The 17,137-nt window shown below is 38.8% G+C and overlaps 1 protein-coding gene across 3 annotated transcripts in view; it reads left to right on the top strand.

Annotated features, from left to right (window-relative positions):
- The window catches only part of NUDT14 (nudix hydrolase 14), a 67,983-nt gene extending 51,455 nt beyond the window's left edge, over window positions 1–16,528 (top strand). For all 3 annotated transcript variants that reach the window (XM_039361486.1, XM_039361487.1, XM_039361489.1), the window contains exons 4-5: window positions 1,481–1,718; window positions 15,585–16,528. In XM_039361486.1, the coding sequence (XP_039217420.1) occupies window positions 1,481–1,718; window positions 15,585–15,825 (479 nt within the window). In that variant the 3' untranslated portion in view covers window positions 15,826–16,528. The remainder of the gene's footprint in view (window positions 1–1,480; window positions 1,719–15,584) is intronic.
- Window positions 16,529–17,137: the final 609 nt, after the last annotated feature.

Raw genomic sequence — 17,137 nt, 5'->3', positions numbered from 1 at the left:
AGGGGCCATGATAAGAAATGCCCCAAGAATTTCTATTGCCAGTGCTTTCCCCCCATGTTTGGATGCCAACTTTTTCATGTACTTTAAACAGTTCTAGTCAATCTTAGACAATTAGAAGGGTAATCTTTCTTTATTACTTAGTATGATCCAGCCTTACTGTGTTCACAAGCTAGGAAAACGGGGAGGGGGAGAAGGCTATAGGATAGACTGGGAAAAAGACAGTAGTAAATCACTTCTGTATTTTTATAGAAAATTGCATGCATGTGTCTATGTAGTCACCGAGAATTAAGAATTTGGGGAAATTTTACCTTTTTACATACATGAAAATTAAAATTATTTTCTCAGTTTTAATGTCAAACTGCAGTACAAATAATCCCATTTCATAAAGGCCGCACTCTGCATAACCAAGGCTCCATAGAACAGTAGTTAACCCAATAGTATATATTGAATCAGATAGATAAAAACCTTGCTCTTTTTAATTTTCTTTGGTGGAAAAATATTTCTCTTAATGTTTCCTTTATGTGCATTGTATCATAACAATTGTTTCTAGATTAATGAAAAAACTCTATTGCAAATTCTACTTGGCAATCTCTGCAAAGAGCTAGTATACACTCAGAAGAAGCTTTTCAAACAACTATATATATATTATAACTCTAGTGATACAGCAACTGATTTGGCCGGCCGGAAGAGTCAACACTGTGCACATGGTACACATCAGTGTCCCAAAAAGAATCAGTGATTCCTGGGAAATACTGTAAGCATGTTAGCTAACAAACAGAAATTGTCCCTGAAATAACAATAATTCTGGAAGAAGAAAAAATCAAACTCTAAGCCATTCAAGTATGTCTTCTGCTCTGCTCAATGCAATTAATTATTTCTATTCAACTAGCAAAATACTCAGAATATTAGATATTCCAGTGTACACCTCATTAAATGAGTCAGATTCCTTCAGACTTTTACAGCTTGAATATATATATACAAGAGGTTAATTGTTATTAAAGCAGATTTGTTTTAATTCTGTCCTTCAAGTCTGTTGTGGCAATTCAATCCAGAAAAGAGAGGCAAGAAATGTTTTAGTTAATATTATTAACATAATAATCATATTTTCCATTTTCTATCTTCTCCCTGATTTGAAGGAAATGAGGCAAAGCCACATAATCTGAATAAAGCCTAATTATTTAATTAAAAGAATTGCTCTTCCTATATTTGTTTTAAGGGTAATAAAGAAAGCCATGAAATTGAGCTCACGATATCTATATTACTGGCAGCTTTTTGAGGAAAATGGCCATTTCAAAGTAGTACTGAAACTACCACTCCCATGATGAGAATTTTAATGCTCTTCCATTTTTTTAATGCATGGAACGATGAGATGTGATCTACTTGAGACATCCTGTTTCTCTTTTCAGAGAAATGCAACCTGACCATGTAAACTCAAAAAAGTGACAAGTGATTGATTTTACTTTTTGCATTTTTTTTCCAGCTGTCTATATGTGCGAAATGGAACAACAATGTCCTCAGTACTTTGGGAATAAAACTGAAGAGAGTTGGTGTCCTCTGTCTGATTTTTTGCCTGCTTCAAAAGGAATAACATATGAACTCTGTGCTGGTATTGTAGACAAGCCAGAGCTCTCTTTGGAAGAAATTGCTTGCAAGGAAATTTTAGAAGAATGTGGCTATGAAGTTCCTGTAACCAGCCTAAAAAGAATCACTTCATACAGGTTGGTAGATCAATGATTTTCAAAGACTAATCAAGGTTTTGTAAACCTCACCGGACATATGTTGCAATCTGCTAGATATTTTGACAGATTTTTTTCCCCCATTGGGTTTGGTTTATTTATTTTTTCCCCAGTCCCATGTTCCCAGTAAAGAAACAGATTTTTTAGGCTTTAGTAGATCATTGCAACTAGGTTACAGTCACAAATAGTTAGAATGACTGGCCTTTATCTTTGGGCATCTGGGAATTGGTGGTAGTGACATCTGCTATAAGAGCTCGGAAGATAAAGGCAAGAAGAAAGAGTTGTTCCTCTTTGAACTTCATATCTAAGGCTTCAGGGTAATAAATCCCTTGTAAAGCACTTATAAATTAATTATATTACTATATTGCCATATTTGAGAATGATTTGTGATATAAAAACAAAAGACACAGTGACCAAAACAAAGTTAAAATAATATCAATTAAACTGTCATAATATTGAAATGTATTGTTCTGATCCCATTCTGGCAGTCCAAAATAAAAGGCTCTCTGTAACACCACCATTTTTACAACCTTTCTAAGAACATCAAGGTGACGGAGCAGCACTTACCTCTAAGGACCCCTACCACCTTCTCAAAAGCAGAGCATCTTTTCATGAATGAGCGTAAGGAACAGGAGAAGTCTATTTACAGAAGATGGTCCTGAAGATACATAAGAACTAAATCATTTAAGCTTTAAAGAATAAAATCAGTATGTTGAATTATAACTAAAAACCTATTGGTAACTAGTACAAAACCTGCAAATCTGATGTATTGCTGTAACAATTCTGATCCATCAACCATCGGGCCATGTATATTATGTTATAATAATTTAAACTCTAACATAGAGAATGACATGATTTACCATTGCCAAGAGTTTTTTGGAGTGAGTGGCTAGAATAAATCAAATGAATAAGTAAATAAATAAATATTCTCCAGCTACTAATAGAGCTAAGTAAAGACTGCCTGACCACAGTTGAGCAGTAGTTTTGAGTTACAGACTTGCTTCTATAGGGGGAATGTGCAACCCTTTCAGACTAAAATACTGTCAGCTGGGTTTTGGACAAAAATTGCAAGGAAGACAGAATGCAATAAAGGCACAATAGAAGACAATATCTTGTCTTCCACTTGATTTTATGTAATATAGATAATTCCTTAAAACATGCAATATTTATATATTCTAAGGACACATTATTACTATGCTGTATGCATATATACACAGTTTTAAGGTATTTTTAGTGTACAGTAATTCATTTGTTCAAAGCCACATATAATAATATAGATAGGAAAACAGAATCTTGTATATATAAATCTATACTAATTTGCATATAATAGTCATTTAGTGGCTCTCAAAAGATTCAGAAGTTTCCCAGTTATGCTATTTAATCAAAATATACAAAAAGGAAAAAAAGATGTCAAGGACTGAACTCAAAATGGTCTACATACTAAGTTTTGTTTTATTAGTAATCTACTGATTTTCTCTGGTCAGTAAATATCACTATAAATCTAATCCAATCTACAGTACATGAACAAAAAGGCAAGGGAGACAATGAAAATTTTATCATAGTCTGCACAGAAGCTCCAAAAGAAAAATCTTTATCTGTTGTGTTATATAATTGATAAGCAGTTTGCTTCATTTTCCTCTTTGCACAGAATTGATAATACCTTTTGCTACATTTAATTTTCATAGCACTCCATCAATGACCTCTTACATTCCAGACCTGCCACTATCAAAACTTTCTGCTAACAAGGGAGTTTTTACATTTAACATAACTTTGTCACCCAAAATAATAGCTCTATGGATCTCCCCTCTTTACTCTTTTACCCAAGTTGGGATCTCATCACATTGCACATTTTTCTTGCCAGTAACAGCCTTTGAACTGACCCAGAGGTAGGGAAACACATAACTGGATGAAATTGTATAACAAGCAACTAGTGAAACATGAGTTGGGGCTGCTGTTATCACCAGCATCACCTTGAAAAAGTCCCTTTCTATTTACTTTTGTTTGCTGATTCTTAAAATTAAAAGCCCAAGACCACTCCAGTCACAGTCAGTCTAGACAAATGGCTAAATCACCTATTTACTGCCAAAACTGATTAAAGAAGGCAATGCCAGAACAGTAAACAGTATTAGCCCTTGACTTCCTGCAGATGTAGGTATTTAGAGCTCTTAGATGTTCTGTCTTTTTAAATGCATTTGTTGACTACAGCAAACACTTGTATCAGAACACACTGTTTCAAGATTGTTGAGATGGACCATTTTCTGGCCTTGGGGTAACTGAAGGATTATAATTAATTATTATTAATTATATTATGAGATCTGTTTTTTTATTCCAAAGTTACTGTTGTAAGGACAACACCACTTTTATAAGGGATTTAATATTGTTGCTGTTTCATTGAAATTCAGACAGAAATGAGAGGAGAAGCCAACTATGTGTGTATAGAGTATTTGGAATTAAAGAAATGTCAGGAATTAAATACTCTGAAATGAAAATGTGTTTATGGCCTTCTGCCTCCCCAGATTGCAATCTTCTGAAAAAAGCATCTGTTCTTATACTTGAAAATGCATGTCAAAATATATGGAAAAGTAGTGACTTTAAAAGGAAGCAAAACTTTGCTTTTCCTCTTGACAACTGTGTTAAAGTGGACAATAACATTTTAAAAAATGAAGAAGTTAGAGGAAGGGGAGAAAGGGGGAATTAAGTATAAATCCTCAGCTGCCAATCCTGGCAAATGTTATTTCCTGTTGGATTAACAAGCTGTTTGCTTAAAGAGAGAGGACACTGAATAGAGGAGAAGACTTTTGCTACTCCTTGGAGCCACATTAGAGGACTAATTTAATAGATGAAAAAGTGCTTTCTTTGGTATGGAATAAAGCCTGCAGTCTTAGCAATGCTTTGTTGGGAATCAGTCTCGTTATATTCAGTACAATACTTTTGAGGAAAAATGGACAATTACACCTTAACAGTTGCATCTTGGAATTCTGTTGTACACAATATATCATTACCATTTTTTTGATCTGTAATGTAGAAGTCAACCCTCAAAAAAGGCTTTGATGATGTAAATTCTTCCTTACCACCATTCTAATCCACCATGTGATATTAGATTATACTTGTATGTTGCAAACTAGTATTAGCCAAATAATTGGGAAGAAAGGTAACACTGAGATAAGAGTTACTGGAAAGTTTATATACACTGTACTGTATGTGTTTTGTATGTTTCTGAATGGAGAGCCATGATAATAGAATGGCTTCAGAGCTCTCTTGTAAGATATTTTACATCTCAGCATTTCCTCTTTTATAATTCTTACATTCTAGTTTCCCTACAAATGAACCCACACCTGGGTTAGTGGAAAGATGTATGTATTGTTCTGAGCTGAGAATTATTTTAGGTCACAAAAGAAGGCCAGGAAAAGCAAAAATATCCATTGTAAAATTATTCTGGGCTAAACATTGGTCCATCCAATACCAGTTTTGTCTGCTCTAGTAATAACAAGTCTAGAATGCCAGGTTCTTTCAGCCTTTTGGAACTTTGTAATGAGAAATGTCAGGGTTGATTCATGTCTGTCACTTTCTCGACTACGTGAGCATTCCTCTACAAACCATTTTTTTTGCCTGTATCCCAGTGAGTCACCTAGTCTGCTTCACCTTTGCTGTATTGTAATATCTGCTGATTAACTGAGCACTGTTGGTTAGTCAACATGTAAGGACTACACATACATTACATATTTGCATTGTCAACCTATCTGGGAATGAATATCTCCTTCTATGACCTTCTGTCATACAAGAAACAGAATTGGTAAGCAAAAGGGCATCTGCAGATGAAATGAGGTGGATATGCTGTTAAGCCTGAGACAAGGGGAGGAAGAGAGTTACATTGTCACATGTTCCGACTAAAGAAGCACTTCAAAGAACTTTCAGGCATGTTTCCTAAAGTCTTTATTTGCAGAGCTACAAATTTATGCCGGTCACCATTGGACTAGTTGATGCCAGAATCTGAACTTCCGGTCGCTGGCATCAAGCTTTCCTTGCTCAACCCCTCCCTTCTCATGCAGTCACAGGTCACATTATCCAATTAGTGAGAAGGTCAAAAGTTTACTTCCTCTTTCTTTCCCGGGCTTTTTCCCCTGCCCAGTCTAAGCTAAGTATTAACCCAATAAATGCCAAAGAGTTTTGCATATTGTCAAAGCAAGAATATACAGTATTTGCAGCATTGACATCCGGCCCCCCTTACAAGAAGGACAGAACCTGTAAAGTAAACAAAAGCATATGTTAAGGGTTATCTTTCGGTTTGTTGGGGTGTTTCACATGAAACCTTTTGATCAATCTGTCAGCGTTCACTTCACTAGATTTCACCCATGTGGCTTCAGACAATGGGTCTCCCTTCCATTGTACCAAGTACTGCAATTTCCCCTACTTATACTTTCCACTATAAGGTCCATAGCTATTTCTTCCCAGGGTTGAGAAGGGTCTGCCACGGGTTGCAGTAACCCAGGAGTTTTCCCCAGGATTCTTTTCATTGTAGCACATACAGTACAACTTTTTACAAAGTTTTCCACGTCCTTTTTCAGCCCCGGCCACCAAAATTGCCGGCGGGTGAGGTGTAGGGTTTTCAAATATCCAAAGTGTCCAGCCTGCTTTACATTGTGGCTGTGTTTGAGAGCATTTAGACGGAGCGCTTCTGGCAAATATAACTTCCCCCCTTTGTAAGCCAAGCCATCCCTGCATGTTAGGGACGCTTGATTATCTTTGAACCATTGGTCAGTGAGGAGCTCTCGTTTTATTTTCTTCACTCCAGGGTCATCCGGATTGGGGACCCTGCGAGGTGTAAGTTGAGTGACAGTTTGTGGATTGGGAATAATTGCCTCGTTAACCTGCTCTCGTTCACTTTTGTACTGGGGTAACCGGGATAGCGCATCAGCTAGAAAGTTCTTTCCTCCTGGTATGTACTTTAGAGTGAAGTTGAAGCGGTTAAAGTACTGTGCCCACCGTACTTGCTTTGGTGACAATTTGCGAGGAGTTTTCAGTGCCTCTAGGTTCTTGTGATCAGTCCATACCTTAAATGGCACCTTGCTCCCTTCTAGGTAGTGTCGCCAGTTCAATAGCGCCCACCTAATTGCGAAGGCCTCTTTTTCCCAGATTGCCCATCTTCGCTCGCTCTCAGTGAATTTCTTAGAGGTGTAGGCACAGGGTTGCAGGATCCCATTTTTGTTCTTTTGAAGTAACACTGCTCCAACCGCCACATCGCTGGCGTCGGCTTGAATCACAAAGGGTTCTCCTGGGCAGGGGTGCTTTAGAACCGGTTCAGCGGCAAATAGTCTCTTTAAATTCTCAAAAGCTGTTTGACAGCTCATTGTCCATGCTAGTGGTTGGCCCGGTCGTGGCTTCCCTCCTCCTTTGCCTGTTTTGAGTAGTTCTGTAAGAGGAAGGGCAATCTCGGCAAAAGAAGGGATGAATTGACGATAAAAGTTGGCAAAACCCAGAAAGCTTTGGAGCTGTTTGCGAGTCCTTGGGGGTTGCCATTCGATTATAGTTTTTACCTTGGCCGGATCCATTTCAATACCCTCATTGGAAATTCGGTAGCCAAGATAGTCTAATTGGGTTCGGTGAAATTCACATTTTGACAATTTGACATAAAGCTTGGCATTCAATAGTTTCTTTAACACTTCTCTCACTAGTTTTATGTGATCATTCATGTTTGTGCTGTATATCAGGATATCATCAAGATACACCAAAACCCCTTTGTACAAGTGATCATGTAGAACCTCATTAATCAACTGCATAAATACGGCTGGGGCCCCCTGTAGTCCAAATGGCATGACTTTGAACTGATAGCTCCCCATAGGGCAGTTGAAGGCAGTTTTCCACTCGTCTCCCTCTTTTATTCTCACCCGGTAGTATGCCTCTCTTAGGTCTAACTTAGTGAAGACACTCCCCTTAGCCAGGTGGGTCAATAAATCCTTTAGGAGGGGGAGGGGGTATTTATTTTCCACACTTACAGCATTGAGTCCCTTGTAGTCTACGCAGAGACGAAGAGACCCATCTTTTTTCTCTTTGAACAACACAGGGGCTCCCACGGAAGATTTGGCCCGTTCAATAAACCCCCTCGCTAGGTTCTTGTTCGCATATCGCTGCATCTCCTCCATTTCGAGGGGGGACATAGCATACATCCTCGGATGTGGGAGTTTGGCTCCAGGCACCAGTTCGATGGAGCAGTCATTGGGTCTGTGAGGGGGTAGGGCATCACATTCTTTTTCACTGAACACCTCCGCCAGGTCCAAGTATTCTTTGGGGATGACTGGTTCACCTGGGGTCAGTGAGATGGCCATGTGCGCTCGCTCATTGGGTGGCCTAAGATGCCCAGTAACATCTGTTGAATCAGTGGGGGGATCAGGTCCTATAGGTAGTCTCACAATTCTCATTCCTTTCTCCCACCAGATAAACGGCTTCCATTTGTCCAACCAGGCTAGTCCTAGGATCACTGCCTCGGTCATCTTTGGAGCCACCAGGAAACGAATAAACTCCCAGTGTGCACCTATTTCTAGGCGTAAAGGCTCAGTTAATTGTGTAATAAGAGTCCCTCCCATCAGGGAGCCATCGGCTTGCTCAAATCTCATCGGTTTGGAAAGCTGTTTTGCCCTTATGCCCATTTTCATGGCAAACGCCAGACTAATAATGCAGCGGGTACATCCCGAATCAATTAGTACGTTTAAGTCTATTTGTGCCCCAGACTTAGGGATTACAAGTTTGGCAGGCAGTGAAAAAGGCAGGATTTGTTGACTCACCATTGGGTCGTTTTCTCCTTCTTCGTCGCTATCAAAGAAGGGAAGAGCAGGGGCAGGTCCACCTGGAGTCTTGGCATCCTCCTGTGTGTGGGGTGTAACCTGGGCAACTGGTTCTTGCGTGAGTCGATTGGATTTTTCTCTTGTTAGCCGCTGAGCAGGTTTTTTTTGCATCGCCGGTCCTGGCTTGCTCTGCAGTCGAGGGTAGGGGACTGGACAGGTGGCCGCTCGGTGTCCTCCTTGTCCACACCGGAAACACTCGAAGGAAGGGCGTGCAGGTGGCCTGGGTCTCTCAGCCCTTGCAGTGGTTGAAGGCTTTCGTGGGGGTGATTGCTGTTCAGGTTGCTCTGGTTGCTGTTCGGGTTCCTGTGGGGGAGGCTTTTTATAGCGAGAGAGCTTAACATCCAGCTTCACGGCCGTCTGGTACCACTCCTGCAGCCGATCAGGCACTTCTCGATAGATGCAAGCCTGGGAGAGGTGATCATCTAATCCCTCGATGAAGTGATGGATGAGGGACTGCTCAGGCCACCCCTCTATTCGACCTGCCATCTTGCGGAACTCTCGCACGTACTCCAGGGCAGGCCTCCCTGCTTGTTTTATTTTGTGAATTTGTCCTGCTGCTTTGAGGCCGATGGATGGGTCTTCAAATCGTTCTCTCAGTCCTAAGAGAAAGAGATGGGGATCCTCCAATTCGAGGGCTTGCTCGCTGTATAGATTGTTCAGCCATTCAGATGCCTCTCCCTCCAGGTTGGCCCCAATGACGTCAACCATGGCCCCTGGTTCCGGATAGAGATAGGCCCAGCGATTTAGATGAGAACGCACTTGGTTGAGGAAAAAAATCAGCTTCTCTGGGTCCCCATCAAACGTTGCATTGAAGGGTGGTGCAAGCACAGGCTGCTGTGGCCCCCACTGGGGCTGGTTCCATGGCTGCTGGCCAGCGGGGTTGGATGGTACCCCCTGCTGCTGATCATTCATCTGCTGGGGAAACCCATCTACCCATTGCTGCAGATGCCTCAGACTGGAACTCACCCTCTCTTCAGGGTTGGGGTCTCTGGCTGGCAAAGGCAGGGTCTGACAGGCTTCCTGCTGGGCTCCCCATCGCTCTTGTGGCCACCCCAGTTGCTGTAGGCCCCAACCTGGCTGCAGATTTATGCCCAGGGGTTGCACGTTTGGGGGCTGTGGCCAACCTCCTTGCTGTGGCTGTTCTCCCCCCAGCTGCTGATTTCCTGGCTTCTGTACCACCCCAAGGCATTGCAAGGCCTCTATTGGCTGTGGTAAGTTCAGAGGACATGGATCAGCCACTTTCTGGGGAACCCAATTTCCCCTTTGCTGCAGAGGATTCAAACTGGGATTCTCTCTCTTAGGGATGAAGGTTTCACTTTGTAGGAACTGTTTTCTGTTTCTCATTTCTAAGTTTTGAAATCTTTCCAACGACTCACCCATAACTGTGTTATCTGTCCATTCTGCTTTTGAAGTCTTCGCTTTCAGCTGGGAAATCTGCCAAATTTCTCTCTCCCCCGACTTGCTGGCTGTCGCTTCCCCCCCCCCGGGGAAACTGTTGCAGCTACGGGGCTGGTTTCAGGCAATTTTTTTTTCTCCATAATGAGATCTCCCCCGAGGCTGCTGTTGATAGATCGGGACGTAGATCGTTTGAAAAGAGTGTGGATTCTGGCATGATGTCACATGTTCCGACTAAAGAAGCACTTCAAAGAACTTTCAGGCATGTTTCCTAAAGTCTTTATTTGCAGAGCTACAAATTTATGCCGGTCACCATTGGACTAGTTGATGCCAGAATCTGAACTTCCGGTCGCTGGCATCAAGCTTTCCTTGCTCAACCCCTCCCTTCTCATGCAGTCACAGGTCACATTATCCAATTAGTGAGAAGGTCAAAAGTTTACTTCCTCTTTCTTTCCCGGGCTTTTTCCCCCGCCCAGTCTAAGCTAAGTATTAACCCAATAAATGCCAAACAGTTTTGCATATTGTCAAAGCAAGAATATACAGTATTTGCAGCATTGACATACATAATGTGATTTGATATTGACTTGGGGAAATTATTTTTTATCATAAGTTGGCTAGAATCTGGAAAGTAAATGGCCTAAAAAATAAATTGCAATCATTAGTTCAGGATGTAAGCTAGATGTTGCTAGATCTCCACAGTTCAGAAATGGTTGTAGCTCACACATTACATGTAAGTAACTATACAGACACACTCCTTATTACCCATGCCACCTAGAAATCTGAAGAAGCTGTATTTAAAGTTCCCTTCCAGTCTATAGACCTGCTTTCTCAGAGGGAATGCAACCCCAAGAGCCTGGATTCTTACTGACAAACAGCAATTTTTATTTTCCAGATTTAATTTGTTTCCCCTCCTATAGTCTGGCAACTTTTTCTTTTGTTAGATGACAAGGAAAAGTAGACGTTGCCGATCCTCAAACTGTGGTTGCATTTCAAAAGTATATTGGATACAATATCAGAGCCTCGTTTTATTTTTAGCTTTATTAAATTAATTTTCTTTATAAAAATAAAAAATAGTAAATGGAGTATAATCATACATAATGTAGTTATTTTTGTGCAGTGCTACATACTGTATTGTAATCTATACATGAATGCAATATTAACCTCACTATACTGTGGTTAATGACCGTAGTATAATTTAGTGGAATCACCTGCTAGTACACCTGCCTCTAAGATTATTAGAGTATATCATTTTGTGTCAATTGCTGCTATTCTGTGGGTACTGTTTTCCTCCACCTGCTACTTATAACCTCAGAACTGTGTGAAGGTCTAAGAAATTACCTAGGGAAATTACCTTTATTGCTCACCGATTGTCTGTGCCTGGATTTGGAATGTAATACAAAGAACATTATAAGTCTACATATAAAATGTTTTCTATAATCTAGATTATAGATTGTCCCAAATTACATTCTGTTGAGAAATGAAAGTTAAATTTTTACTTAAGCATAGAACTTTATAATACGATTAATGAGAATCCATTTTTAAGCATGAATATGAAAATTCAGTAGAATTCAACAGAAAATTACCTGCCTTGTTCTGTTGTTATGCTTGGAGCTGCTTACAGTTGGTTGGAGAGAAAAAAGGGAAAAAGTCTTGTATGAAAAGGCGTTAGAACATTGATTCTCCCAATAGAAGTAAATAGAAAGGCATAAGGAAAAGAGATAAGGAAATTACTTGCAATGGAATAAATTGAATTATATTACAAAATATCACACATAAATGTGTGGACTTTACTAATGAAAAGTATGAAAAAAGATGTTTTGTAGAATGATCAAGGGAAAGAAGTTGGGCCTGAGAAAAATTAATGAAATTAATGAAGAGTATATGAGAATGATTTGCTGCAAAAACTGAAGGCAAGAAAAAGATATATTTAGAGAAATGAAAAAGTGATTGTAAAGAATGTATATAAAGAGCAAAGAATGATTAAGATTAAAAAGGCAGAAAACAGTGTGATTTTGGAGTTGTTAAAACTGATTTGAGAGTGGGTCAAATAAACTTTCAATGTAGTAAATAGAATTAAGAATAAAAAGTGATTAAGTTTTTTGGGCTTGTAGTTAATGAGGGAAGGAATGTTTTAAAGATTTGTATGGGAATGATTGAAGAATGGAATTAAAATGAATGATGTTAGGGTGCAAAGAAAAATGATAAAAAGCTCCCAATAAGATATTATTAAATACCTTTTATAAAAAGTGAAGTGAAAGGTTTTGCACATCTTGGAAAGGAATGATGTGCAATCTTTCCCTTTGTTCATCATTTTTTAAATAGCTCCATTTATCTATAATGATGGCTCTGAAAAAAATAACAGTAGGAATTTACAACTGATGAGATGAAATATGGTTGAAGACACTGAAGCTTATCAAGAAACTGGAAGGTTTTTTCTTTAAGCTATAGAGCTTAAAGAAGAAGCCCCCAGAGCAGGTACCTATCAAAGAGACCCAACAGCAGAAAGCAGGGTTCAGGTAAGAAGATGTACCAATGCAGTTCTCATTATATCATTTAGACATCTTCAAGCAAACTTTTAACCAGCTAGTATTCCACAAAAGGGCTAGACGCAGGGGTAGGGAACCTTGGCTTTTTTATGACTTGTGGACTTCAATACCCAGAATTCCTGAACCAGCCATGCTAACTCAGGAATTCTGGAAATTGAAGTCCAAAATCATAAAAGAGCCAAGGTTCCCTACCCCTGGTCTAGAGGAAGCACTTGCAGGTAACCAGGACAGGAGATGAAAATAACATTGAGTCACTCCTTGAAAGGCAGCTCTATCCTCAACTCCCAAGTGGCCAAGTAATTAAGGTCAGTTATCACCTGTGCTTGTATCCATCCTGAGTGAAGTGAACTATAAAAGTTAATGCAAAAAGTACAGGGAAATTAATTGCTTAAATTAATGAGATTAATCTGTTTATTGATGAATTTTTGGAACCCATTATATTTATATGATTTATTATTCTGGGTTTTTTTTTAGTTCAGATTGCCTCTTTATGTATGTTTAATTGTTTTTATTGTTTTCTGGATTTTATAAGCTGCCTAGAGTCTAATGGTGTGGGCAGCTATAACAAATTTAGTAAATTAAGTTTCCTGGCAATTATTTGGCTGAATTCTAATTGAAAAAGTATAAGGTAAACATAAGTAATTAAAAAGCCTCCAAAGCCTCCAACTACAAGCATCTTCAAAAATGTAGTCTGGTTTTATATCAAACAAAGGATGTGTAGACAGATGTTTGCTCTTCAAAAAGCCCTTGAAATATGTTTTAATGTGAAAAATGATAAATTGTATTGCTCTAGAAAAAGCATATAATCAAGGGGCTATGTTTGACTTGGAGAATATTTTGTACAAACTTCGACTTCAAGATTTGTTGCTGAATGTAATAAGAGCGTGCTTTGGAGTAAACAGAAGTATGTGTCAGAATAAAGGGGTTGTTTACCAAGTGATTTATAATTGAGCAGGGAGTAAGGCAAAGATATGTGATATCCTCTTGTTTGTTTAAGGTGTTTATTAATAAATATATAAAGGATACTTGTGGTGACAACAGGTGTTGGTTGAGAACATTAATGTAGATGTACTTTTACATGGAAACAAAACAACATTGCTGGCTGAGACCCAAATTGTTTGTAGTGAAATGGATAGATGTTATGGTATGATGGGGTAAGAATCTGAAAATAAATGTATCACAGATCAGAATAGTTGTGAGAAAATGTAAGATTGCAAAGATGAATTTGTGTACCCCAGAAGAATATTTACTAAGCATAGAAAATTAATGGGAAAAAATAAAATGTGCACATGCTGGTAGAAAAATAATACATAATAGTGTATGTGATCTATTGCAAGGAATGAATACTTGCCAAAAGAAGTGAAAGTGGCTATGTATAAGAGTATATTTCTACCCACTTGTTAAAAAGAAGTAAAACTTGCAACATCAAAGCAAGTTGAACGCAGGAGAAACACATACTTAAAGAGTGTTGGTAGTAAAACTAGCATGAATACTTGATGAATGAGTGTAGATAGAATACAAAAGTGAGTGGCAGTATGTTACAAAAGCAATATGTTAAAGTGGTTTGCTCATATAGAGAAGATAAACAAGAATCAAATTGCAAAACAAATACAGTATATGAAAGAAGAGTTACTGCTTCAAGAGAATTGGTGATTGCATGTTATCAGATATTCCAAAATGAGAATTGAGAAGTTTAAAGAACAAAGGACAACATATGAACAGAGTATGGACTTCTATTCTACCACAGTCAAAAGATTGTTGGTCATACAAAACACAATTCTGGACAGAATATTTACAATAAAAGTATTAAAATATCCATGATATAAAATATGTTTGTGTGTGTGTTAGTGATGCAAGTAAGAAGATTTGCAATAATAAAAAGTTATGAATAGATTGAATTGATAATGAAATGGATATAGTTATAATGTTTTCCTTTGCTTTTAATTTCTTGTTCTAACTTATTCATCATGGTTTGTAGAAAGTGTGTGTGTGTGTGTGTGTGTGTGTGTGTGTGTGTACTGTATATGCAGGTCTTGGTGTATTCGGGTGTTTTCCCGTGTAAGATTGAGAGTATCTTGGCGACGTTTCGATGAGGTCCCACTCGTCTTCTTCAGGCTGGGGTCTTCGGCTTCGTGCTTGTGCGAGCAAAGTGTGATCGGAGCTGCCGTCTCTCTATATATATTGGTGGAGGTGTGTGGAGTGCTGGCTTAGTTGTTGTAGGTGGATTGGTTGGCTGTGTAGGAGCTATTGTTTGTGGATTGTTTGGCTGTTTCGTAACATCCTGAGTAGTTGAGGTGCTGGCTGTGTGCCCATTAGTCTTTTGTGTTGTAACGACCTGGGTAATGGGTTGTGTGATGACATCCTGAGATCTAGTGTACTGATATCCTAAGTTCTGTGTTGCACCATCCTGGGTGGTTGGCTGTGTTGTAACATCCTGAGCTTTGGCGTTGTAGCCTCCTGAGTTCTGTGATGTGATGTCCAGGGCTGAAGGCTGTGAAGTACCATACCGGGCTTTGGTTTGGCTCCGAGTTTGCAGTCTAGCTCTGTGTTCATGGCATGTGTCTGTTTGCTTTGTGTGGGGGTCAGAGGGAGGTGCAGCAGCTGGTGATGTCATCGTGGTTTGGCTTCTGGATGGTGGTTGCATTTCGTCTGAGGGATGGGTTTGGGTTTGGGTTTGGGTCTAGTGAGAGTGAATGGTAGTGGCGTACTGTGTTGTTCTGGGTCCGGTGTCAGTTTTCGTGGCTAGGACTCATTTGTTGATTAGAGCTAATTTCCAGATGTCTGGTAGACGGGAGGTATCATCACATTTATTCATGTTGTGGGGGTGTTTTTCTATTTCAATGGCTTCCATAATTATTCTCTTGTTGTGGTGTTCAGTTTTGGAGATTAGTTTAGATTAGTGGGACCTCGTCGAAACGTCGCCAAGATACTCTCAATCTTACGTGGGAAAAGACCCAAATACACCAAGACCTGCATACCTATACCCGTGAAAACCTACGAATATAATAGATATAAATCTAAGGTTTATTTAATCTTACATTCTTTGTTATTTCTTTTCATCCCATAAGATCTGGAGTTGGTGTGACAGGATCAAAGCATACATTATTTTATGCACAGATAACTGATGACATGAAATCTAGTGAAGGAGGTGGCCAGGCGGACGAAGGCGAACTGATTGAAGTTGTGGAAATACCTCTGCAAGATTCTATGAAATTTGCATTTGATGAGACTTTTCCTAAAACTATGGCAGTTATCTTCAGTTTCATGTGGTTTCAGTCCAACATAGCACCAAAACTGCTAGAAAAATAAAGCATTAAGAGATTCTGGAGAAATGAAGCAGAAAGATGGGACCATGTTGGAAGCAATCTTTCAGGATTGTCTAGTTCTTAAATTTAGTATAGTAAAGTTCATAAAATTCATATGCTAAGAATGGCAGATAAGTAACTCAAGTTTAAATATGTTTTTCATCCCATATTTTATCTTCCACGGAAAGAATTTGACGGAAGGGTATTTGCAATACATGAAAGTTGTCCAGTCAGAAACACAATTTTCTGACAAGAACTAATAGGCAAACACAAATGGATAATTTATCATGAGATAAATGAGTTTGTCAAGGAAAATGTGAAATAAGGAGAAGAAATGATAACAAAAGATTACATTTGTTAGTGGTTATTTACAATTATTAAAAAGATTTAAAGTAGATAAAAGAATGTGTGGTTTTGATCATTATAAGATTAAATTTGAAATAGAATTGTGTACAACAATGAGCATGCAATTGCTAAAATGTATAATAGAATATCTGTTGCTCAGGGTTGATCTGTGGTGTTCTTGGTGCTCTCTGAATTTGGTGGTTTGCTTGCAAATGTTTTATTACCCAACTGGGTAACATCATCAGTTTGGTGAGTGTGGGGTTTGCTCCCTCTTTATATACAATAGTTTAATATGCCAATGTACATATAAAATGTATAAACATTTAATGAAATTTGAAAAAATAAAAACATGAAAAAATGGATGAGTGAACTAATTTTTTGGAAAGATTCAGCATTATGGAAGAATAGTTGGCAATGTTGATGGAACTTGCTGAGATGGCTAAATTGACTTTCTCAACAGAGAAAAGATAATGTCTATGTTTATTGCTGACTGGAAACGCCTCATATGGACTTTTTGCATGAAACAAAGCTACAACACACCAAGAAGCCCCTGAGCATATTTTTTTCCTGACCTTCCTGCAGTTGTGCTGAACTATAGCATCCCCCTAATTCATGCGTGGTCTGCACTGGCCCTCCTAGGGTCTGCCCACTCTCCTATGGCACCCTCCTTAACCTGATTAACAATACAACTGGAAATATAACAATAGACAGGAATGCTGGAATTACAGTCGCCAAGCAATACAGTTGCATGGCATTTTGCTTTATGATCACATTGCTCAGCAATGGAAATTCTGGTCCCAGTTGTGCTCACAAGTATATAAAGAAGAGACACTGTAACAATAAAATAAGTAGTATAAATGTATGTTTGTGAAGAAGATTGGAAGCTGCTGCTTTGTATCTTCTTTCTTTTCTATTTTTATTTTTCCCTTTCTTGCACTTTTAGCTTTCTCTTTGAATTTTTTCTTACTTTA

The sequence above is a fragment of the Crotalus tigris genome, unplaced genomic scaffold (genome assembly GCF_016545835.1).
Source record: "Crotalus tigris isolate CLP2741 ecotype Arizona unplaced genomic scaffold, ASM1654583v1 scf7180000019297.387313, whole genome shotgun sequence".
Lineage (NCBI taxonomy): Eukaryota > Metazoa > Chordata > Lepidosauria > Squamata > Viperidae > Crotalus > Crotalus tigris.
This window is presented reverse-complemented; position numbering and strand designations above follow the sequence as displayed.